This window comes from Chlorocebus sabaeus, chromosome 12 (genome assembly GCF_047675955.1).
Source record: "Chlorocebus sabaeus isolate Y175 chromosome 12, mChlSab1.0.hap1, whole genome shotgun sequence".
Lineage (NCBI taxonomy): Eukaryota > Metazoa > Chordata > Mammalia > Primates > Cercopithecidae > Chlorocebus > Chlorocebus sabaeus.
Genome location: NC_132915.1, coordinates 62,875,100 through 62,900,498, shown reverse-complemented (window position 1 = coordinate 62,900,498; position 25,399 = coordinate 62,875,100). Strand labels below are relative to the sequence as shown.

General features: G+C 41.0%; 1 protein-coding gene and 1 pseudogene across 3 annotated transcripts in view; one reads left to right on the top strand and one right to left on the bottom strand.

Annotated features, from left to right (window-relative positions):
- The window catches only part of UBAP1 (ubiquitin associated protein 1), a 73,257-nt gene that overhangs the window by 18,965 nt on the left and 28,893 nt on the right, over positions 1-25,399 (bottom strand). The window contains exons 2-3 of one of the 3 annotated variants that reach the window (XM_073021732.1): positions 12,604-12,644; positions 208-332 (exon numbers count right to left, since the gene is read on the bottom strand). In XM_073021732.1, the coding sequence (XP_072877833.1) occupies positions 208-332; positions 12,604-12,637 (159 nt within the window). In that variant the 5' untranslated portion in view covers positions 12,638-12,644. The remainder of the gene's footprint in view (positions 1-207; positions 333-12,603; positions 12,645-25,399) is intronic. The other 2 variants (XM_073021733.1, XM_073021734.1) reach the window with 2 other exon arrangements.
- On the top strand, positions 8,940-9,884 carry LOC103219269 (small ribosomal subunit protein eS8-like; annotated as a pseudogene).

Here is a 25,399-nt window from a genome sequence, read left to right as displayed (position 1 = left end):
CTTGGCCACCCACATGCTAGGATCACAAGCGTGAGCCACCACATCCAGCCCCTTATAATTTTATGGGACCACTATTGTATATGCGGTCCATCGTTGACCAAAACGTGATTCTGCTTGCAACTGTAGTTTTTTTATTTCACTATACATCAAATTCTTACTCTTTAAACTTTTAAATGCACTAAACTTTAACTAAAAATTACCACTTACCTGTACTTCTCTGACAACCTGCAAACAATCAGGCAAGGAGAAGCCAATAGGTAGACCAACTTTAGCTGGTGTTTTGAATTTGTCTCCTATCTTAAATGGGACATCATCAAGGTAACTGAAAGTCCCTATAATCAAAAATAAAGTAGAAAATATCAGCAAAGAACTTCATTATTTGTTTTGCCATAATCTTATGTCTAACGGATATGCATTAATTTTTGCTATCCTAAGTCTAGAAGTTACAGAGTTCCTTCTCTGACTGCTTACCTTTTCCTTGACCCTAAATCTCTGAGAAGGAAATTCTACTCATTCAGTATTATTAGGAGTTTATTTTCAATGGCACTTAGTGTAAAAGCCAAAGTACTCACAGCGGCCTAAGAGGCCTTCCCCATCGCCCACAGTCTCTCTGCCCTCACTTCCTTTCAGTCATTCTCTGGCTCACTGTACTAAGTTATGGTGACCGCTGCTCTTAAAGATGACAGGCTCCATCCACCTCAAAAATTCTGTACTGACTATTCCTTCTAACTGGAACACTCTTCTGTCACATGACTCACTCCTTCAAGTTTCTGCTCAAATGTTACCCTCTCAGTGAGGCTTACGCTGACCCACCCTACTTAAAAGTACTACCCCACCCTCACTACAGTACTCCCATATTACCATCTTTTCCCCATAACACTTATTGCCTTCTAACATTATAAATTGACTTTTTAATTATATTTATTGTTTCTCTTTCCCAAAGAAATATAGGCTCCTTGTGGGCAAGTATTTAAGTCTATCTTATTCAATGATGTATTTTCAAAACCTTCAGCACTGTCTGGCACACATCAACATTTAATAAACACTGCTGAACGGATGAGACTCCCCAGAAAAGAATCTCCTTGATTAGGATTCACTACTTTAGAAAAAAATCATTTTTAATTAATACAAAGAATTACTCCCAGCCTGATCAACATGGCGAAACCCCGTCTCTACTAAAAATACAAAAACTGGCCGGGCATGGTGGCGTGTGCCTGTAAACCCAGCTACTCAGGAGGCTAAGGCAGGAGAATCGCTTGAACCCAGGAGATGGAGGTTGCAGTGAGCTGAGATTGCACCACTGCATTCCAGCCTGAGCAACGGAGTGAGACTCCATCTCAAAAAAAAAAAAAAAAAGAATTACCCTAGCTTAAAAAACACTACATTCGAGAACAACATGGAAATACTTAAGCAGCACAACACTTACATGAAAAAGGGAAAACCAGACAAAATCATGGGATTCTGAATAAGATTATCAGGAACACAAGCCATACACAATGGAGCTGCTTTAATCTCCTAAAGGTTCTTTGCCCGTCATAACTGAACAACATGGAAAGACCAGAACATGACCATCTATTCACAGGGTCAGATAAAAGGAAAATACCTGTTGTATATGACTCGATAGCTATATACTCCAAACGGGGTCATGTTTTCTTTTCTGGAGCAGCTCTGGGAGGCTAATTTACTGGCAGAACCATCGTGGACAATGAAATACAATTGATAAAATAAATTTTGTTTTTCAATATTGGCAGCTGGTAAAGGAAGGTTTACCTCTCAGCCTCACACTATTTTCTTGGGTGCTCACAGACACAGAATAAGACAATTACACCTCTTCCACGAAGATGACTTCTTTCCTTAGAAGAACTGTGTAGATCTCAAGAATTATCAAGGTCAGAAAATATTTGTAATGTTGTCGTCATTCCCATTTCCTGGGATAGGTATTCTGCAGATACACCTGAAACTCTCCATCAGGAAGAATGCCCCTACTCCCAACCCTTGTGGGAACGGGTGTCTTTCCCATCTCTTTCCCATCTAACTTCTGGCCAGAACTAAAACATTTGAACTATCGCTCACTTAGCTAGCAAATTAAATTCACAACTGTGTTCAATTTAGTAACTTAACACTCTTGGAAATCACCGTATTTATTAACACCCTAGGAAATTTTCCAAGTGTGGTCATACTTTTAGATGTGCTATTTTCATGGCTGGCAATGCCTATCACATCCCTACCCTTATTTACTTGAGTAATTATTATTTAGCCCTCTAAGAATAAACTCAAGAGGCCAGGTGCAGTGGCCCAAGCCGAATCTCACCACTTTGGAAGGCCGAGGCAGGTGGATCACCTGAGGTCAGGAGTTTGAGACTAGCCTGGCCAACATGGTGAAACCCCATCTCTACTAAAAATACAAAAATGCGCCAGGCATAGTGGCACACGCCTGTAGTCCCAGCTACTTGGGAGGCTGAGGCAGGAGAATTGCTTGAACCTAGGAGGCAGAGGGTGCAGTGAGCCTCAAGAACAACTCCTTTGTCAACCTCAGAATACCCAGTTAATACTATCACCTTAGGACTTACCTCTATGTACTGTTAATAGTTCGTTTTCGTAACCTTCCTGCAGAGAGTTTGAGCAAGAATTTGAGTGTCCCTTAACAGAGGAGAAATGTTTCATATCTATATCACCCAAACTCAGTATAATATATGGCTGATGAAATTTGTTCAATGAATGAAGGATTAATAATAAAGACATGCCTTTGGCCGGGCCTGGTGGCTCACACCTCTAATCTCAGCCTTTGGGAGGCTGAGGCAGGTGGAAGTCAGGAGTTCGAGACCAGGCTGGCCAACATGGTGAAACCCCATCTCTACTAAAAATACAAAAAATTAGCCAGACATGGTGGCGCATGCCTGTAATCCCAGCTTCTTGGGCGGCTGAGGCAGAAGAATTGCTTGAACCTGGGAGGCAGAAGTTGCAGTGAGCCAAGAATGCGCCAGTGCACTCCAGCCTGGGCAACAAGAGCGAAACTCCGTCTCAAAAAAATAAAAATAAAAATAAAGACAACCCCTACCCCAACATACATACATATATATATATATAATTTTTTTAAGAGACATTTGCCCAGGCTGGAGTACAGTGGTGCTATCATGGCTCACTACATCCTTGCCCTCTGGGGCCCAAGTAATCCTCCCACCTCGGCCTCCTGAGTAGCTAAGACAGGGTCTCATTATGTCGCCCAGGCTGGTCTCCAACTCCTGGGCTCAAGCATTCTTCCCGCCTCAGCCTCTCAAATTGCTGGGATTATAGACACGAACTATCACACCCAGTTCCAACTTATATTTAATATGAAAATTGAAAATTATTTGCCCCAAAATAACAAGGCTAGTCATGCAAATGTTTTTAACAGATTACTCATACATGATACAAGCATATGTCTGAGATCTGAACAAAGTTACAAAAATGTACCAGACAGATGTCATCCCCCGCACCAGCACCACCAAAAAAGTCCTGGGAGCCACCACAGCTTACCAACAAAACTAAGTGCTGATTACAACACTTACATTCTATGGCACTTATAAAATGCTTATATTTTAAAAGATTAGAACAAAAGTTCTTTCTAATTTTAAAGAATTTTTGTCTGTTTTCTTTGAAAATAGGGACTCAAATGTTATTGAAAGATTCTAACTTTGGCTAGTATCCTGATTAACTGGAAACAAAGCTGAAACTTTGGCACTAAGAATCACTGGAAAGATTTACAGTCAAGTTAACAAGCACACAATTAAGTCTTTTGTTTAACACTAATAAGCATAGATGATACACAAAAATGATAAAATCTATCCACATTAATAACTACATATGGCCGGGTGCGGTAGCTCACGCCTGTAATCCCAGCAATTTGGGAGTCCAAGGCAGGCAGACCACGAGGTCAGGAGTTTGAGACCAGCCTGGCCAGCATGGTGAAATCCCATCTCTATTAAAAATACAAAAAATTAGCTGGGCATGGTGGCGTGCCCATGTAATCCCAGCTACTCAGGAGGCTGAAGCAGGAGAACTGCTTTAACCTGGGAGGCAGAAGTTGCAGTGAACTGAGATCACACCACTGCACTCCAGCCTGGGCGACAGGGCAAGACTCCATTTCAATAATAATAACAACAACTAAATTTTCTTAAATAACCAGTTCTATTGTAGATTGGTAACAAGGAGTTGAGGGAGAAAAACTACAAAAAAAAGTACTGTGCTAAAGATTTGAGGCCGGGCGTGGTGGTTCACGCCTGTAATCCTAGCACTTTGGGAGGCAGAGGTGGGTGGATCACCTGAGGTCAGGAGTTCGAGACCAGCCTGGCCAAAATGGTAAAAACCCGTCTCTACTAAAAATACAAAAATTAGGGGCCAAGCATGGTGGCTTACACCTGTAATCCCAGCATTCCGGGAGGCTGAGGCAGGCAGATCACGAGATCAGGAGTTCGAGACCAGCCTGACCAACATGGTGAAACCCCATCTCTACCAAAAATACAAAAATTAGCCGGGCGTGGTGGCACGTGCCTGTAGTCCCAGTTACTTGGAAGGCTGAGGCAGGAGAATTGCTTGAACCTGGGATGCAGAGGTTGCAGTGAGCCTAGATCACGTCACTGCACTGCAGCCTGGGAGACAGAGCAAGACTCCATCTCAAAAAAAATAATAAATGAATAAAAGATATTAGTCAAATAAAATCCTGTTAAAAAAAAAGTGATTTCCTTGCCTACCTTTCAGATAGCAAACTATTATAATGTGATATACACTGATAAACTTATATTCTATAAATCAAACTAGGTCCTGGCTTAGGGACAGAAAAGATGAGGTAGAATACCTTTAAAGGGCTGCTGCTTCCCTTCACTAGCACCAATTGCAGGTATCTGGTTTAAAAACCAGCTTCCTTTCACTAACAAAACCAATGCCATTGTGATTTATTTAGCACATCCCCCAACCCTCCAGGGTCTTAGTACTTTAAAAGCTTTATTAAGAGAGAATAAACAAATAGTTAGGTAATTATTGGAAGGAGGAGGTAGGATAAAGGGCAAAAAGGCATTTAAAGTGATGAGAACGTGGCCAGGCAAAGTGGCTCACACCTATAATCCCAGCACTTTGGGAGGCCAAGGCGGATGGATCACTTGAGGTCAGGATTTCAAGACCAGCCTGGCCAACATGGTGAAACCTCCGTCTCTACTAAAAATACAAAAAAACTCAGCTAGTCCTGGTGGTGCACACCTGTAATCCCAGCTACTCGGGAAACTGAGGCAGGAGAACCGCTTGAACCCAGAAGGCGGAGGCTGCAGTGAGCCAAAATCGCGCTACCGCACTCCAGCCTGGGCGACTGAGGCTCCATCTCCAAAAAAAAAAAAAAAAAAAAAAAAACAAAGCAGTATTTGTAATAATGGATAGAGACTACCGTTAACTACTATTAATGATGGTGCTGTGAAAATTACAAAATATATTTCTTCCAAATATAACCAACTATGTCTCAGGAATTTTCTTTTTCTTTTGAGATGAAGTCTCGCTCTGTCACCCAGGCTGGAGTGCAGTGGTGCGATCTCGGCTCACTGCCAGCTCCGCCTCCCGGGTTCACGCCATTCTCCTGCCTCAGCCTCTTGAATAGCTGGGACTACAGGCGCCCGCCACCACACCTGGCTAATTTTTTGTATTTTTAGTAGAGACAGGGTTTCACGGTGTTAGCTAGGATGGTCTCGATCTCCTGACCTCGTGATTCGCCGGCCTCAGTCTCCCAAAGTGCTGGGATTACAGGCATGAGCCACTGTGCCCGGTTTCTTTTTTAAGAAAGGGTCTTGCTCTGTCACCCAGGTTGGAGTGCAGTGACGTCATCACCTCTCACTGCAGCCTAATTCTCCTGAGCTCAAGTGATCCTCCCACCTCAGCCTCCTGAGTAGTTGGGACTACAGGCATGCACCGCCATGCCCAGCTAATTTTTAAATTTTTTTTTGTAGAGATGAGGGCTCACTTTGTTGCCCAGGCTGGTCTCAAATTCCCAGACTGAGGTGATCCTCCCACCTCAGCCTCCCAAAGTGGAACTGTCCATTTTTATCCAATGTATCAAGAATTTAAAATATTATAGCTAACAATTTTCTGCCTCAACCTCAAATACCTTTTAGTTTCAGTCCTCATTACTGAAAATCTTCCTAAAATATTTGAGTCCATTTTCCTAAGTTCAATTTTTTAAACAGCCACTAAGTGCATGCCTAATGGCTGTGGTTGTGGAAGTTCCCTGAAGTTAGGTTCTGCACACCACTTTGGTGGAAGACAGTTAGTGGGCTGACTATGTAACAACTCAGGATGAACTCTGGGAAGATTTCATTTGTTTCTTTCTAAATTGCTGATATGCCTATGATTCTGTAACCTGCCTGTTTTTCTAAAAAGAGGTACAATTCCAGGTAGGGGGAGAAATTCCCAATAGAGGAGAGCAACTGCATTATATTTAGTTCAGGTTTTATTCTGAGGAGATTCAAATGGAGGTTTTTTAAAAAAGAGTAGATCAAACTTAAAATTAGGTGAAAATCTGCAATTCCACAACCAGTTATCACCATCTTAAAGTCATCAGTGTCTACTGCAGCAAGGGGTTTAAAATAAATAAATAAATAAAACAAACAAACAAAACTATCTTAAAGCCACAGGCCAGGTAACACTTGCAAAATCACAAATATACAAAATTACATAGATATCTGTTGTAAGATGTGAAATCACAAGAAAATGTTACTCATATCCTAACAACAAAACAAGCCACATAATCTACAAAATCAGCTTTTTAATATACATTGTCTGGCATTCAATTAAAAATTATAAAACACAGAAAGAAGCAAGAAAATGTGATCCAGAATTAAGAGAGGAACCAGTCATCAGACTCAAATTCAGGGACAGCCAAGATATTGTAAACATCAGACAGGGAGCTTTAAAATAACAATAATAAATATGTTAAAGGGTCTAATGGAAAAAATAAACATGTGTGAGCAGATGGGAACTTCAGCAGAGAGACGGAAATATAAAGAAACAAATGGAAATGCCACAAGTGAAAAATGCATTATCAGAAAAGAAAAATTTTGATGGTTCATAAGCCAGGCTATGCTAATGCGAAGACAATAATCAGCATAAGACAGACTCGGGACTTGAAGTTAGGTGGAAAGAAATTAGCCAAACTGAAATACAAACAGAGAAAAAGGAAAAAAACTGAACAGTGTTGAGATATCTGGAACAATACCAAACAACCTAACGTATATGTGATCATAGCTCACTATAACATTGAACTCCTGGGTTTAAGCAATCCTCCTGTCCCAGGCTCCTGAGATGCTAGGACTACAGAGAAGCTCCACCACACCTGGCTAATTTTTAATTCTTTTGTAGAAACAAGGCCAGGCACGGTGGCTCATGCTTGTAATCCCAGAACTTTGGGAGGCAAAGGCAGGTGGATCACCTGAGGTCGGGAGTTCAAAAGCAACCTGGCCAACATGGCGAAACCCTATCTCTACTAAAAATACAAAAATTAGCCAGGCATGGTGGTGCACACCTGTAATCCCAGCTACTCAGGGGGCTGAGACAGGAGAATTGCTTGAGCAATTGCTTGAGGAGGCAGAGGTTGCAGTGAGCAGAGATGGCACCACTGCACTCCAGCATGGGCGACAGAGCAGGACTCCATCTCAAACAAACAAACAAACAAACAAGAAACAGGGGGTCTTGCTGTGTTGCCCAGGCTGGTCTCAAACTCCTGGCCTCAAGCAATCCCTCCAGCCCACCACACACACACACACACAATTGTGTAATAAGAGTGGAGGAAACTTTGGGAGGTAATGAATGTTTATGCCTTAACGATGATGATGGTTTCATGAGTGTATACTTATCCCCAAACTCATCAAGATGTATACATTAAATATGTAATTATGTACAGCTTTTTATATATCAATTATACTTCAATAAAGTGATTTAAGGAGGGGGGCTAGTTTTATCAAATCTTATCACAGGGTCTATTTTTCATAAATTAGAGTCTCAACACATTTTCCAGATAAATAACGTTTCTCCCAGATGAAAACAAGAATCAGTTAAAGAGGATTGAGATTTTAAAGCACCAGGCTCCAAGAAAGTCCTTATCCAAACTAAGCCAACAGTATCCAGTTCTTATAAGAAATGGATAATATTTCTAGAAGTCTGAGAAATAACTGTTTGTCTCCCTTATTCTGTTATTTAGGGATATATGGTTACTAGTAACAGTGAAGTTGTTCAACTTTAGTTGAAAATAACGAACTCAGAGGTAAATCAAGTGCTAGTCAAAGACAGCACAGCACCAGACCTACTCAGTCCCAAATACTAAAAAGAAAAAAATACATTTTAATATCCAGTCATGACAGCAGTTATTACCTCCTTGTCCACACCCCAAGTGCCACAGAAAAGTTATACCCACATCCATTAACCTCCCAATGGACCAGTCAGACACCTAACTTTGGAGGAATCAATCCACAGGCTCATAAGCTAAGAAGGCTATGCCATCAGTTTACCCTGACCAAAAGATACAAAATCTCTATCTCTATGATGCTAGCCACTGACACTGAAAGATCAAGTAGCAAGCAGCACCTTAACTGGGGTGGCCATTTACAGCCCTGTGTACTCTACACTATTAGGCCAAGAAAGCAAGTCTATGAATTGAAGAATAATGGATCACGGACACAGAAACATATAGTGAAGAAAGGCTAAGCAGCTTCCTGAGAAGTGGAAGGAGCAGCCTTAGTTCCTGGCTTTCTAATTTTAGCCTTGAGAGAGCAGAAACTTTATTTTCTGTACTCACATGCCTACACAATTGCCTATTAAATATTCTCCATCTATCCCCTTTCATTTCTATTACTTAAACTACTTGATATCTAAAACTAGGATACTTTACTCTAAAAACCCAACTAGCTCTTTCTAGCCAGCACCGAGCAATGGACATCTCTCAGGAGAACTGACACAAGCACCGCAAGACCGGGGCAAGAGAAAGCCCTACCACAAGAAGCGGAAGTATGAGGTGGGGTGCCCAGCTGCCAACACCAAGATTGGCCCCCGCCACATCCACACAGTCCATGTTCGAGGAGGTAACTAGAAATACTGTGCCCTGAGGCTGGACATGGGGAATTTCTCCTGGGGCTCAGAGTGTTGTACTCGCAAAACAAGGATCATCGATGTTGTCTACAATGTGTCTAATAATGAGCTGGTCCGTATCAAGACCCTGGTGAAGAATTGCATCATGCTTCAAGCCTGTAATCCCAGCCCTTTGGGAGGCCGAGACGGGCGGATCACGAGGTCAGGAGATCGAGACCATCCTGGCTAATATGGTGAAACCCCGTCTCTACTAAAAAATACAAAAAACTAGCAGGGCGAGGTGGCGGGCGCCTGTAGTCCCAGCTACTCGGGAGGCTGAGGCAGGAGAATGGCGTAAACCTGGGAGGCGGAGCTTGCAGTGAGCTGAGATCCGGCCACTGCACTCCAGCCTGGGCGACAAAGCGAGACTCCGTCTCAAAAAAAAAAAAAAAAGAAAAAAAGAATTGCATCATGCTCATCAACAGCACACCATACTCATCGACAGCACACTGTATGGACAGTTGTACGAGTCCCACTATGCACTGCCCCTGGACCACGAGAAAGGAGCCAAGCTGACTCCTGAGGAAGAGATTTTAAACAAAAAATGATCTAAAAAATTTCAGAAGAAATCGATGAAAGGAAAAAGAATGCCAAAATCAGCAGTCTCTTGGAGGAGCAGTTCCAGCAGGGCAAGCTTCTTGCGTGCATCGCTTCAAGGCTGGGACAGTGTGGCCAAGCAGATGGCTATGTGCTAGAAGGCAAGGAGTTGGAGTTCTATCAGGAAAATCAAGGCCCGGAAAGGCAAATAAATCCTCATTTTTGTCTTCACCCATGTAATAAAGGTGTTTATTGTTTTGTTCCCCCCTAAAAAACAAACAAAAAACAACTAAAGCCAGTGAAATTCAACCAGGAACTCAGCAATAAAAGCCCTGTTAAGGGAGAAGCAGCCTAAGGTAGAAAGAAAATTTTTCTCCTAAATTTTACTCAGGTAGAAAGTTTCATTTAAACAACAACACTTTGGGCCAGGCGCAGTGGCTCACGCCTGTAATCCCAGCACTTTGGGAGGTTGAGGCAGGCAGATCACGAGGTCAGAAGATCGAGATCATCCTGGCTAACACAGTGAAACCCCGTCTGTACTAAAAAATACAAAAAAATGAGCCAGGCATGGTGGTGGGTGCCTGTAGTCCCAGCTACTTGGGAGGCTGAGGCAGGAGAATGGCATGAACCCAGGAGGCAGAGCTTGCAGTGAGCTGAGATCATGCCACTGCACTCCAGCCTGAGCAACAGAGCAAGACTCTGTTTCAAAAAAAAAAATTAAATTAAATAAAAAAATAACACTTTGGTAAGGCTTTTTTTTTTTTTGAGACCGAGTTTCGCTCTTGTTGCCCAAGCTGGAGTGCAATGACACCATCTCAGTTCACCATAACCTCTGCCTCCCAGGTTCAAGCGATTCTCCTGCTTCAACCTCCCAAGTAGCTGGGATTACAGACATGCGCCACCAGTCCCGGCTAATTTTATATTTTTAGTAGAGACGGGGTTTCTCCATGTTGGTCAGGCTGGTCTTGAACTCCTGACCTCAGGTGATCCGCCCACTTCGGCCTCCCAAAGTGCTGGGATTACAGGTGTGAGCCACTGCACCTGGCCTGGTTAGGAATTTAAGGAGATGGGGAAATACCAGTCTTTACTGAACAGACACCTTCAAAATTATAATCTTCTCTCTGGAATGTTCAGTTGAAACACAAAACATGGGGTCCAACTATTTTCAGTCTGATCAAAACAGATGTTCCAAAGATTCAAAACAGAAAGTCTATCTTTTGAAATAAGGGCAAATTTTTCATTTTTGCTATTTTCTCTCCTCAAGCTTTTCCTCTGCCCTTGCTCTGTCCTCTCTTTTCTCCCTTGAAAAGGTGATCTAGAGGCAATTCAGATCTGCCTTTTTCCCCCTTTTTCTTTTCTTAAGCTCAGTGAAAAGAATCTTTTGTTTGTTTGTTTGTTTGAGACAGGCTCTCATGTGATTCAGGCTGGAGTGCAGTGGCATGATCATGGCTCACTGCAGCCTTGACCTCCGGGCTCAGCACTTCTCCCACCTCTCAGCCTCCCAAGTAGCTGAGACTACAGGCAGATACCAGCATACCCAGCTAATTTTTAAATTTTTTTGTAGAGACAGTGTCTCACTATGTTGCCCAGGCTGGTCTTGAACTCCTGGCCCTAAGTGATCCTCTCGCCTTAACCTCCTAATCTCCTGTTAGGATTACAGGGGTGAGCCACTGTGCCCTGCCCAGATCTGCCTTTCTACTATCATTTGAATACTTTTAAGAAGACCTGTAATAATCCATAAATAATAGGAAATAGCTTACCTGAAAGATAAGATGCCTGACCTCTTTAAAGAATGCTAATTCCAGAGTTTGAATAACTTCAAAAGGATTTTTTAAAACTCAGGCAGGTTATCTATGTAAGTATATGCACACTGACAAATCAAAATTTAAAGGCTGTTGTATAAAATATATAAGCAAGTAAAATCATAGTCATTGCTACACCACTCTGACTCAGCTGAGGGATCCTATCAACCAACCACTCGCAGCTCAGAAGAGCACACCAACACATCCCCAGGCAGTCTAGTAAATCATTCTTACAATGATGTGATATACGTATGTATTTTTTTGTTTGAGTCAGGGTCTCACTCTGTCACCCAGGCTGGATTGCAGTGACATGATCACAGCTCACTGCAACTTCAAACTTCTGGGATCAAGCAATCCTCCCACCTTAACCCCCCGAGTAGCTGGGATTGCAGACACATGCCACCGTGCCTGGCTGATACAATTTTTAACATGGCAAACTGGCTTTAAAACCTCTTTTAAAGTAATTGTGTTATTTGACTACTTCTGGTTTTTAATTCTTATCTTCTACTGTATGAAAAAAGGGTATAACTTTAACTTCTTAGGTACCTCCTTCCATTCCCCTCCAAAGGCAGATAATAGTTTATTATTGTATTCCATTTTGGAAGGTTGTATCATAGGAAAAAAAAGACAGAGAAACTATTAATTTCAAATTCAAAATTATAAATCAGTATTGATACCTCTGTAATATAGTGATTGATTTGTAGTAAATTACTTCCTTTGATGGGACACAGGGAACTAAACTAAAACATTATAAAGCATTAACCAAAGGGTTAGAATTTTTCACACACACATATGGAGAAGAGCTATGACTAAGGAACAGGAAAGGGAAAGGTAACTATACCTTCGATGCTGCTGAAGAAACAGAACAGGCAGACTCCTCATCTATCACTAGTAGTTTCAAGTACAATGACCAGAGACACTCTAAAGTTAAAGTACCCATTTGAAGAAATACTTTTAGTTCTCTGAAGACCTTTTGGATATACATGATACACTGTTGTACAACTTTAATTTTGTCAAGCTGTTCATTAAAAGAGACAAAAAGGGGCAACTGTACTTAAAACTATGCTGAGTGATTCCAAATCCTCTGATCAAATCATTACTTAAACTATGATTCTAACAGTCCACTTACCATGAAAATCTGCACCCAACTTCTTAGAAGCCATTTAGAACCTGAAAAACAAGGAAATATTTCTTAGGCACATTATACCTTGAAGGTAGTACGAAGAAAATTGAGAGTACAAAAAAGAAACCAGAAGACCTAAGGTTTCAAGGCTGACAGAATCCTCACTTCTCACTCCTAAAGTCCAAAAAAAGATCCAGGCACTGTAGCTCATGCCTGTAATCCCAGTGCTTTGGGGGGCACAGGTGGGAGGATCACTTCAGCCCAGAAATTTGAGACCAGCAACATAGTGAGATCTCATAGGGAGACTGAGGTTGCAGTGAGCCACTGCACTACAGCCTGGGCAACAGAGTAAGACCCTGTCTCACACAAAAAAAAATAATTAATGAAAATCAAAAATTTGCTAGGCGTGGTGGCGCATGCCTATAGTCCTAGCTACTTGGGAGGCTGACGTGAGATGATCACTTAAGCTTAGGATTTGAGGCTGCAGTGAGCAAAGAAGGTGCCACTGAACTGCAGCCTGTGCAATAGCACAAGACCCTGTGAAGGGAAGCGGAAGGGGAAGGGACAGGGCAGGGCAGGGCAGGACAAGACAAGACTCAATGTTCATAGGGCCTTTTTTTTTAGATTAGGGACGCTGAACCAATGAGTATGACGCAAAAAGTTACAAAATCTGAAATCTGAATCACTTCTGGTGCCAAGCATTTAGATAAGGGATACTCAACCTGTATATAAAAAAGATTTATAATGGTTGCCTCTAGGTAATAGGACTGGGAATAATTCATAAAATATTTGTATTTCTGAACATTATATGGTAACATCTATTAATTTGGTAGTTACTTTTAAACTTTTCTTGAAAAGTTTGTTTTCAGCCAGGCGTGGTGACTTACACATGTAATCCCGCATTTTGGGAGGCTGAGGCAGGTGGATTACTTGAGCCCAGGAGTTCCAAGACCAGCCTGGGCAACATAGTGAAACCTCACCTCTACAAAGATACAAAAAACTCGCTGGTGTGGTGTTGCACGCCTGTAGTCCCTGCTACTCGAGAGGCTGAGGTAGGAGAATCACCTGAGCCCAGGAAGTCAAGGCTGCAGTGACCAGTGATTGTACCACTGCACTCCAGCCTAGGCAACAGAGTGAGACCGTTTCAAAAAAAAAAAAGTTTTCATTTTTCAGCATGGTGTACAGACAGAGTGTATTCTGTTTGATATTGTAGTTCATGGAGAATTAAATTTATAAAGTGTATGTATTATCAAATTTCAAAGAACCTGCAAACCATACTGAAAATGATTTAACCTTTTTATATGTGCAGAAAGCATTTCCTAGACATCTCCCTGTTGTTCAGGCTGGAGTGCAGTGCTGCAATCTTTATTGCAACCTCTGCCTCCTGAGTTCAAACAATTCTCATGCCTCAGCTTCCCCGAGTAGCTGGGATTACGGAAGTGTGCTATCACACCCAGCTACTTATTTTGTAATGTTATTAGAAACAGAGTTTTGCCATGTTGGACAAGCTGGTCTTGAACTCCTGGGCTCAAGTGATCCACCCACCCCAGCCTGCCAAAGTGCTGTGATTACAGGCATGAGCCACTGCACCCCATCTCAGAGTGAGACTTCTAAAACCCAGAGGCAAGATTCTTAGCAGCCTCAACCTTCCCACATAGGCACATACCAGAAATCTGTTTTCCTAAATTGGGAAAGCAGCGGTATCTAAACTCCTAGCAATGAGAGTTGTGAATATGCTCACAGACATATGCAGAAAATTAGTGTTTCATTTCCATAACCCCAATAAAAATTGTGTGATATCAGCTGTTTGACAAAGCAACTGTTGTTGAGGTAAAGAACTTGAGAGAGGTTGTTTGAGTCTTTAATAAACAATTTTCCAAACAATACCTATAATATGTTGACATCAGGAATGTTATAAAGAAGTTTCACCAAAAATTAAATGGATGTGCTTGGCTTTTTTTTTTTTTTTTGAGATGGAGTCTCGCTCTGTCACCAGCCTGGAGTGCAGTGGCGCAATCTCGGCTCACTGCAACCACCGCCTCCCGGGTTCAAGCGATTCTCCTGCCTCAGTCTCCGGAGTAGCTGGGACTACAGGCACACGCCACCCTGCCCAGCTAATTTTTGTATTTTCAGTAGAGATGGGGTTTCACCATGGTTGGCCAGGATGATCTCGATCTCTTGACCTTGTGATCCACCCACCTTGGCTTCCCAAACGCTGGGATTACAGACATGAGCTACTGCGCCCAGCCAAATGCTTGGCTTTTTAAAAAGGCTCAACTGGGCCGGGCGCGGAGGCTCATGCTTGTAATCCCAGCTCTTTGGGAGGCTGAGGCGGGCAGATCACAAGGTCAGGAGATCAAGACCATCCTGGCTAACATGGTGAAACCCCATCTCTACTAAAAATACAAAACATTAGCCTGGCATGATGGCACGCGCCTGTAGTCCCAGCTACTCAGGAGGCTGAGGCAGGAGAACAGCGTGAACCTGGGAGGCGGAGCTCGCAGTGAGCCAAGATTGCGCACTGCACTCCAGCCTGGGCAACAGAGCAAGACTCAAAAAAAAAGGCTCAACTGTTCACGATAAAAAAAAAAAGAAGGAAATTCAGCATGAGAATCACTTGAGGCTGGGAGACGGAGGTTGCAGTGAGCCGAGACGGTGCCACTGCACTCCAGCCTGGGCAACTCAGCAAGACTGCCTCAAAAAAAAAAAAAAAAGAACGAAATCCTGTCATTTATGACAATGTGAATGAACCTGCAGGACTTTGTGTTAACTGAAACAAGCCAGACATAGAAAGACAAATTTTGTATGATCTTACTCACACAGAATCTAAAAAAGTTTCTCACATAAAAGCAGAGGCTTATATGCCTCATAGTTGCACCAGGCCTGGCATCAACAAGCAGAGTGACAAGTTCACAGACCTGTAGGTGCCTCAGGAATTCTCTGTCAGCAACCACATCATCGGTCTAAGGACCACGTATCAATCCACATGACTGTGGCTGAAGATGACAAGGTCACTGGCAGATGGCAAATTTAAAACCTATACTTCTTAAGTGAATTAACGCAGGAACAAATACTGCATGTTCTCATTTGTAAGTGGGAGCTAAACAACACATGTGGTAATAAAGATGGCAACAACAGAAACTGGCGACTACTAGAGCAGGGAAGGAGAGAGGGGGACAAGGGTTGAAAAACTATTGGGTACTACGTTCAGTACCTGGGTGACGGGATCATTTGTTCCAAACCTAAGCATCACACAATATACTCAGGTAACAAACTGCACATGTGCCCCCTGAATCTAAAATAAAAGTTGAAAAAAAAACAATTAAAACAACAACAACCACCAGCCAGGCACGGTGGCTCACGGCTGTAATCTCAGCACTTTGAGAAGCCGAAGAAGGCAGATCACCTGAGGTCAGAAATTCGAGATCAGCCTGGTCAATATGGTGAAACTCAGTAACTACAAAAATACAAAAATTAGCAGGGCATGGTGGCACATGCCCGTAGTCCCAACTACTCGGGAGGCTGAGGCAGGAGAATCACTTGAGCCCAGGAGGCAGAGGCTGCAGTAAGCCGAGATCACGCCACTGCACTACAGCTTGGGCAACAGACAGAGATTCTGTCTCGAAACAGTAACAACGACAACGTATGCTATCTGTCTAGGGACATTCACAGGATGGTAAATCAGATGACTCCATTCTTTGACTGACCAAGGCTGATGGCATCCTCTCAACGAACTTCTGACTCCAGAGAATTACAAATGTGAAATATTTGTCATAAATAAATAGCAAACACCCCTCCCAAAAAAGTAGAGAGTATAATAGTGATAACCGGAGGCTGGGGAGGTGGGGAGGGTAGTAAAGGGGAGCACAGGGAGTGAGGTGGGGAGAAGTTGATGAATGATTAAAGTCACCATCAGACAGGAAGAATAAGTTCTGGTGTTCTATTGTACAGTAAGGTGACTACAGTTAACAATAATATATTCTGTATTTCAAAATTAACTAGAGCTCAGGAGTTTGAGACCAGTCTGGGTAACACAGCAAAACCCTGTCTCTACTAAACATACAAAAATTAGCCGAGCATAGTGATATGCACCTGTGGTCCCAGCTACTTGGGAGGCTGAGGTGGGAGGATGGCTTGAGCCCAGCAGGCAAAGGTTGCAGTAAGCCATGATTAAGCCACTGCACTGCAGCTTGGGCAAGACAGCCAGTCTTAAATTAAAAAAAAAAAAAAAAAATTAGTATGGCGTGGTGGTGCATGCCTGTAGCCCCAGCTAATCAGGTTCACTTGGGTCCAGGTGGTCAAGGCTGCAGTGAGCTATGATCACACCACTGCACTGCAGCCTGGGCAACAGAGTGAGACCCCAGTTCTAAAAAAAATTAAAAATAAAAAAAAAAAGATACAAAAGTTCACAAATATTGTGTGATGCCATTCACACGAGGTGTCCAGAAAGGGAAAATCCACAGAGACTGAAAGCAGACTGGCAGTTGCCAGGGTCTGGTAAAGAGAAACTGTGTAATTGGTAAGGGTCTCCTTTGGAGAGATGGAAAGGCTTCAGAACTAGATGTGGTGATTGCACAACACTATGAGAGTACTAAATGCCACTAAATTGATCATTTTAAAATGGTTAATTTCATGCTATGTGAATTTCACCTCAGTAAATTGTTTTTAAAATTAAATTGCAAGAAAAAAATGGCTGAAAAAAATTGGCAGCAGAGAGGTGCTCCAGAGGAAAGGGCCAGAAAGATGGGTGTCAACAACTTCTGAATTTGAAAATCAGAGAGGCAATGAGGCAGTGAACAACTAGATAGAAGACCACAAGGAATAGTAAGTGAAAAATAAAATACAGTTCTCTTTATTAGTAAATAATGTAAAATTTTTTAAATCATGCCTCAATAGAGCTGATAAAACAGATTTTTTCCAATATTATATATATTATTATATTTTCCACAGTCCTTAAGAATATGAGAAATCTGTATTTGGGCACATAAAGATTTTTCTAAGGTCCACGATGCAGCAAAACTTCAGTCTCTCAAAGCTCAAAAGCATTTTAATACCTACTTAGGGTCAGTTTTCTTCCCCCAGAACATCTTTTATATATATGTATATACGTGTATGTATGTGTGTGTGTACATATATATGTACATGTTTCATCAAGAATTTCCTATACTTTACTTATTTAAACCCACTGTTTTCTTAATTATTTATTTTTCCATAAGTTATTGGGGTACAGGTGGTATCCGGTTACATAAAGTTCTTTAGTGGTCATTTGTGAGATTTTGGTGCACCCATCGCCCGAGCAGTATACGCTGCACCATATTTGTAGTCTTTTATCCCTCGATCCCCTCCCACCCTTCCCTCCAGGTCCCCAAAGTTCACTGTATCATTCTTATGCCTCTGCATCCTCATAGCTTAGCTCCCACATATCAGTGAGAACACATGATGTTTGGTTTTCCATTCCTGAGTTACTTTACTTAGAATAGTCTCCAATCTCACTCAAGTCACTGCAAATGCTAATTCATTCCTTTTTATGGCTGAGCAGTATTCCATCATATATATATAGATAGATACAGATATAGATACAGATATAGATATATATAGACACACACATATATGTATATACATATAGACACACGCACACACGTATATACTATCATATATACATATATACACACACCAGTTTATCCACTCGTTGATTGATGAGCATTTGGGTTGGTTCCACAATTTTGCACTTGTGAATTGTGCTGCTATAAACATGCGTGTGCAAATGTCTTTTCCAAATGACTTCTTTTCCTCTGGGTAGATACCCAATAGTGGGATTGCTGGATCAAATGGTAGTTCTACTTTTAGTTCTTTAAGGAATCTCCACACTGTTTTCCAGAGTGGCTGTACTAGTTTACATTCCCACAGCAGTGTAAAACTGTTGCCCAATCATCACATCCACGCCGATATCTACTTTTTTTTAATTTTTTTATTATGGCCATTCTTACAGGAGTAAAGTGGTATCGCATTATGGTTTTGATTTGCATTTCCCTGATCATTAGTGATGTTGAGCATTTTTCATATGTTTGTTGGTCATTTGTATATCCTCTTTTCAGGATTGTCTATTCATGACCTTAGCCCACTTTTTGATGGGATTGTTTTTTTCTTACAGATTTGAGTTGGTTGTAGATTCTGGATATTAGTCCTTTGTCAGATGTATAGATTATGAAGATTTTCTCCCACTCTGTGGGTTGTCTGTTTACTCTGACTGTTCCTTTTGCTATGCAAAAGCTCTTTAGCTTAATTAGGTCCCAGCTATTTATCTTTGTTTTTATTGCATTTGTTTTTGGGTTCTTGGTCATGAAATCTTTGCCTAAGCCAAGGTCTAGAAGGGTTTTTCCAACGATATTTTTTATAGAAATCTGTATCTATCTTTTATCTATCTTGTATCTTCTATAAGGTGAGAGATGTACCTATTTTGCATAAGGTGAGAGATGAGGATCCAGTTTCATTCTCCTACATATGGCTAGCCAATTATCCCAGCACCGTTGTTGCAAAGGGTATCCTTTCCCCACTGTGTTTTTGTTTGCTTTGTCAAAGATCAGCTGGCTGTAAGTATTTGGGTGTATTTCTGGGTTCTCAATTCTGTTCCATTGGTCTGTGTGCCTATTTTTATACCAGTACCAAGCTGTTTTGGTGACTATGGTCTTATAGTATAGTCTGAAATCATGTGGTGTGATGCCTCCAGATTTGTTCCCTTTGCTTAGTCTTGTTTTGGCTATGCAGGCTCTTTTTTGTTCCGTATGAATTTTAGAATTGTTTTTTCTAATTCTGCGAAGAATGATGGTGGTATTTTGATGGGGATTACATTGAATTGGTAGATTGCTTTTGGCAGTATGGTCATTTTCACAATACTGATTCTACCCATCCATAAGCATGGGATATGCTTCCATTTGTTTGTGTCGTCTATGATTTCCTTCAGCAGTCTTTTATAGTTTTGACTCCTTGGTTAGGTATATTCCTACGTATTTTAATTTTTTTGCAGCTATTCTAAAAAGGGTTGAGTTTTTTATTGGATTCTCTGCTTGGTCGCTGTTGGTGTATAGAAGAGCTACTGATTTGTGTAATCTTGTATCCAGAAACTGCTGAATTCTTTTATTAGTTCTAGGAGCTTTCTGGTGGAGTCTTGAGGGTTTTCAAAGTAAAACATCACAATGTCAGCAAACAGTGACAGTTTGACTTCCTCTTTACCAATTTGGATGCCCTTTATTTCTTTCCCTTGTCTGATTGCTCTGGTTAGGACTTCCAGTACTATGTTGAAGAGAAGTGGTGAGAGAATGGGCATCCTTGTCTTGTTCTAGTTCTCAGAGGGCATGCTTTCAACTTTTCTCCATTCAGTATTATGTTGGCTGTAGGTGTGTCACAGATGGTTGGGTTTTTTTTTGTTTTTGTTTTTGAGATAGAGTCTCCCTCTGTCGCCCAGGCTGGACTGCAATGGCGCGATCTCGGCTCACTGCAACTTCCACCTCCCGTGTTCAAGCGATTCTCCTGTCTCAGCCTCCCGAGTAGCTGGGATTACAGGCGCCTGCCACCATGCCGAGCTAATTTTTGTATTTTTAGTAGAGATGGGGTTTCACCATGTTGGCCAGGTTGGTCTCAAACTCCTGACCTCAGGTAATTCACCTGCCTCGGCCTCCCTAAGTGCTGGGATTACAGGAGTAAGCCACTTTACCTGGCCCAGAGATGGCTTTCATTACATTGAGGTATGTCCCTCGTATGCCGATTTTGCTGAGAGTTCTAATCATAAAGAGATGCTGGATTTTGTCAAATGCTTTTTCTGCATCTATTGAGATGATCATGTGATTTTTGTTTTTAATTCTGTTTATGTGATGTATCACATTTATTGACTTGCATATGTTAAATCATCCCTGCATCCCTGGTATGAAACCCACTTGATCATGGTGGATTATCTTTTTGATATGTTGTTGGATTCGGTTAACTAGTATTTTGTTAAGGATTTTAGTATCTATGTTCATCAAGGATATCGGCCTGTAGTTTTCTTTTTTGGTTATGTCCTTTCCTGGTTTTGCTAGAGTGATGCTGGCTTCATACAATGAATTAGGAAGGGTTCATTCTTTATCTTGTGGAATAGTTTCAAAAGGATTGGTACCAATTCTTCTTTGAATGTCTGGGAGAATTCTGCTGTGAATCCGTCTGGTCCTACACTTCTTTTGTTGGTAATTTTCAAATTACCATTTCAATCTTGCTGCTTGTTATTGGTCTGTTCAGGGTATCCAATTCCTCCTGATTTAAGCTAGGAGGGTTGTATTTTTCCTAAACCCATTTATTTTACAATACTCTCCTATTATCTAAATACTCAATTATGGAAAAATGATTAAATAACGGAAAATCCAGAAGATAATTTTTTGAGACGGAGTCTCGCTCTGTCGCCCAGGCTGGAGTGCAGTGGCCTGATCTCAGCTCACTGCAAGCTCCGCCTCCCGGGTTTACGCCATTCTCCTGCCTCAGCCTCCCAAGTAGCTGGGACTACAGGCACCCGCCACCTCGCCCGGCTAGTTTTTTTGTGTGTGTGTATTTTTTAGTAGAGACAAGGTTTCACCGTGTTAGCCAGGATGGTCTCGATCTCCTGACCTCGTGATCCGCCCGTCTTGGCCTCCCAAAGTGCTGGGATTACAGGCTTGAGCCACTGCGCCCGGCCCAGAAGATAATGTTGTGATGACACTAAGAGTGTTTATTAAAAGCATATAACATAGGAGTAGACATGGAACTAAAAAAAGTATTTAATTTTTTTAAAAGCATATAATAAATAGAAAATAACTATAAGAGAGTGTGTGTGTGTGTGTGCACGCGTGCGTGTGTTTTAATAGAAATGAGGTCTCACTATGCTGACCAGGCTTGATTTGAACTTCTGAGCTCAAGCTATCCTCCTGCCTTGGCCTCCCAAAGTGCTAGGATTACAGGCATAAGCCACCACTCCTGACCAATAATTATAAATTTTAAAATGTTCTAATAAATTAAATTAAATTACCTTATGTAAAAAATGTGCCCAAAACAAGACTGAAAGAAATATTTGCCACTAATGTAAAACTATAATTAATGATAGGGAAAAAAATTTTACAAGCAATCATAAATTTCCACTAAAATAAATATATGCTTCTATTAAAGGGAAAGTTTCATCAAAAATAACAATAAAACATATTCTTTTTATTTTTTAGTTGGTGGTATGGATTGGAACACGCATTCTTAATTCAAGAACTTTTACACTAACAAAACTTAGAAATCCCAAAACCAACAACTTATCAGTGATGTTCTATTTTTCCAGCTCAGTATCACTTCAGTTCAAATACTACAGGAAGAAAACCTGGTAACTTAAAATCTGAATTACTGATTAAAGACATCACAAAAAAGAACAAAGAATAAATGTAAGAATAAAAAGAGATGGAGAAACAGGTAACAAGAGAAATGCAGGGAGAGGAGGAGGAGCCAGGATGAAGGAAGAGGAGATGGGTGAAGGAATGGGAAGAAACAGGAAAAGGAAAAGTTGAAGGAGGTAGGGATAGGAGACCAGGAAATTTTTAAAAAGTAACAACAAAAAACACCTTGGGAAGGACCAGGCCGTCTGAGAAAGGGAGGAGAAAGCCCAAGGGCAACTGTATTAATGTTCTCATTTTCACTTTCTTTTCTTTTGCATATCTGTCAAATTATTATAATACTCTCTAAAAATCCCTTCCCAAAACAAAATAGCAACTCAGAATCTCAGTAAGCTATCACAGTCACACTTCTAAAATAGCTGCAATCAGTAATTTCCCAAGATACAAATTAATCCAGGAAATTATCTAATTTACATTAAAAGATGGCTTTGGGAATCATCACATTTCAAGCCTGAAGAAAAATTAACACCCATACAACTCGCAGCAACATTTATGTGTGTAACTGCTAGTAATATGTCAATATTAGGCTATACTATATTCATGAGAAAGAAGTTTTCTGTCTTCTCTCTGGGGTCTCAAAGGCATTTTGGAGCCTCAGCTCCCTCATCAGTAAAATAAAGGTAGTAGACTGAATAATCAGCCAACTCTGCACAGACCATACATCTATAAAGAGAGAATAAAATGAAGGAAAAATATTAATGTTTCCAAATTAAATATTGAGCATTCAAGATAAATAACAATGTCTATATTGACAAAACTAAAAGCTAGCAATCATATGTTCATTGTCCCATTTTTTTTTTCTTACTGATCCATAAAACCCAAGCCTGGAAGCCATTCCCTTATACCACATATGAAATAACCTTAAATGATTCTTATTATAAAAATTTTAAAAAGATACTTTTATATACAGCCTGACATGCAGAAAGAGCTCCACAAAGGTTGATAAAGTATTCAAACCAGCAACGATGTTTTTAAAGAAAAGGTTGGTGAATTAACTATAACTTTCAAGAAGGCAAAACATTTCCAACCGCCCTACCAGTAAACTAGTATACCTATAGAAAATATGTAAAAAAAAAAAATTTTTTCTTTTTTGAGATGGAGTCTCCCTGTTGCTCAGGCTGGAGTGTGGTGGCACCATCTTGGCTCACTACAACCCTCTGACTCCCAGGTTCAAGCAATCTTCCTGCCTCAGCCTCTCCCGGATAGTTGGCACTACAGGCACACACCACCATGCCCAGCTAATTTTTTTGTATTTAGTAGAGATGGGTTTTTGCCATGTTGGCCAGGTTGGTCTCGAACTCCTGACCTCAGGTGATCCCCCCATCTTGGCCTCCCAAAGTGCTGAGATTACAGGCGTGAGCCACCTCATCTGGCCAGAAAACATGTAAATTTTTATTTGAACAGAATAGTATTAGAATCCTTTTTGTATGTGAGTTAAGAACGTAACTGTGAAGACTGAATTCAATTTGTGAGGCCTTGCTTTCAGTCAGATTAAGTCTGAGAATTAGCCAGAGACACTATTTTCAGGATATATCACTGTCTACAAGCTCTGCATTTGCAAAACTAAGCCCCCTTATTACTGTCTGCTGCACATCGGCATACTTGGTTGATAATGGAAGGCCAACAAAAGAGGTCACAGTACCCTGATTCATACTGAGGAACATATCAATAGCTCCAGTAAGCTTTTCTTTATGCATCAATTTCTTTCAATTCAGCTGGAATAAAATACGGGTTCAGATTTTTCCTAAGCACCCCTGTTTTACTGCAAACTAAAAAAGAAAATTTGAGTCACTAGCCTATAGAAACAAGATCAGAAATTTAGCCTTTTGGTTTTTCCTTTTGTGCTATTCGTTTTCCCGGTTTCCTGTACTGAGCACATATGAATACATTTATCTACGATTAACACACACATACTTTGTAATTGGGGGAAAAAATTTGGTAAGCAACAAGTACCTATAAGGGGACTAAAAAGAAACACAATAATATGTAATTCAACAGAGCGTTGGAAAAAACACACAAAATATAACTAATGAAAGATAACGACTTCAGAGAGAAAAAACACAGAATAAATCAGTGGTTTCTAGACCAGTAAGCATACAAATGAGTCTAGGTTACAGACGTCATGGAGGTGTAACAGGTGTTTTACTTTATTAATAAAGAGTGCAAACCATGAAGAGCTAACAGTATTTGAATTGCTCCAAATAACACAGCATTACCACTGATAAGACAAAAACTAGGCAGAAATAGATAACAAATCTAATTTAGTTCTAATCTAGATTTAATTTATATTGTTAGATCAAAAGCATCTTGAAAGCAGAATACACCTTTTTAAATACCCAAAGAACATCTTACAAAACTTGTGTAAATATTTGGACACAAAGAAAACCATGATAAATTTCCAAAATCAGAAGTAGCTGAGTCAGGCCGGGCGTGGTGGCTCACGCCTGTAATCCCAACACTTTGGGAGGCCAAGGCAGGCAGATCACCTGAGGTCAGGTGTTTGAGAACAGGCTGGCCAATATGGCGAAACTCCGTCTCTACTAAAAATACAAAAAATACTAGCTAGGTGTCATGGCGCATGCCTGTAATCTCAGCTACACGGGAGACTGAGGCAGCAGAATAGCTTGAACCCAGGAAGTGGAGGTTGCGGTGAGCTGACATCACGCCACTGCACTCCAGCCTGAGTAACAAAATGAGACTCTACCTCAAAAAATAAAAATAAAAGTAAGTAGCTGAGTCAATAACCAGCACGATCTTGGCTCACTGTAACCTCCACCATCCAGACTCAAACAATTCTCCCGCCTCAGCCTCCCAAGTAGGTGGGATTACAGCTGCCCACCACCACACCCAGCTAATTTTTTTATTTTTAGTAGAGACAGGGTTTCACCATGGTGGCTAGGCTGGTCTCGAACTCCTGACCTCAGGTGATCTGCCTGCCTCATTACAGGCATGAGCCACCATGCCAGGCCTCCAAAGGGATTTTAATGGATCCAAAATATAGGAAAAGTGTCTAATTTGTATTTACAAAATGAGTATAATATTGGTGCCAAAAAACTTCGGAAAAATCTCATATATAAATACAGATAAGAAAATCCTTGACTGAAAAAAAAAAAAAAAAAGTAACAACCAAAATTACCAGTACATTTTAGGAATAAACCATGTCCAAGTGAGATTTTTTTGCATAAATACAGTCCAAAACCAACACTAACAATTCTGTTGATATAATTCAGCATGCATTAAATGCTCAAAGAAGAAAAATCATATGGCTATCTCTTTTACATGAGTTTAAAAAAAAAAAAAAAAAAAATCAAATACCAGAGCATGCTGACTAGTGGGGAGACTACGCAAGTATTCCCATGAAGGACAGCAAC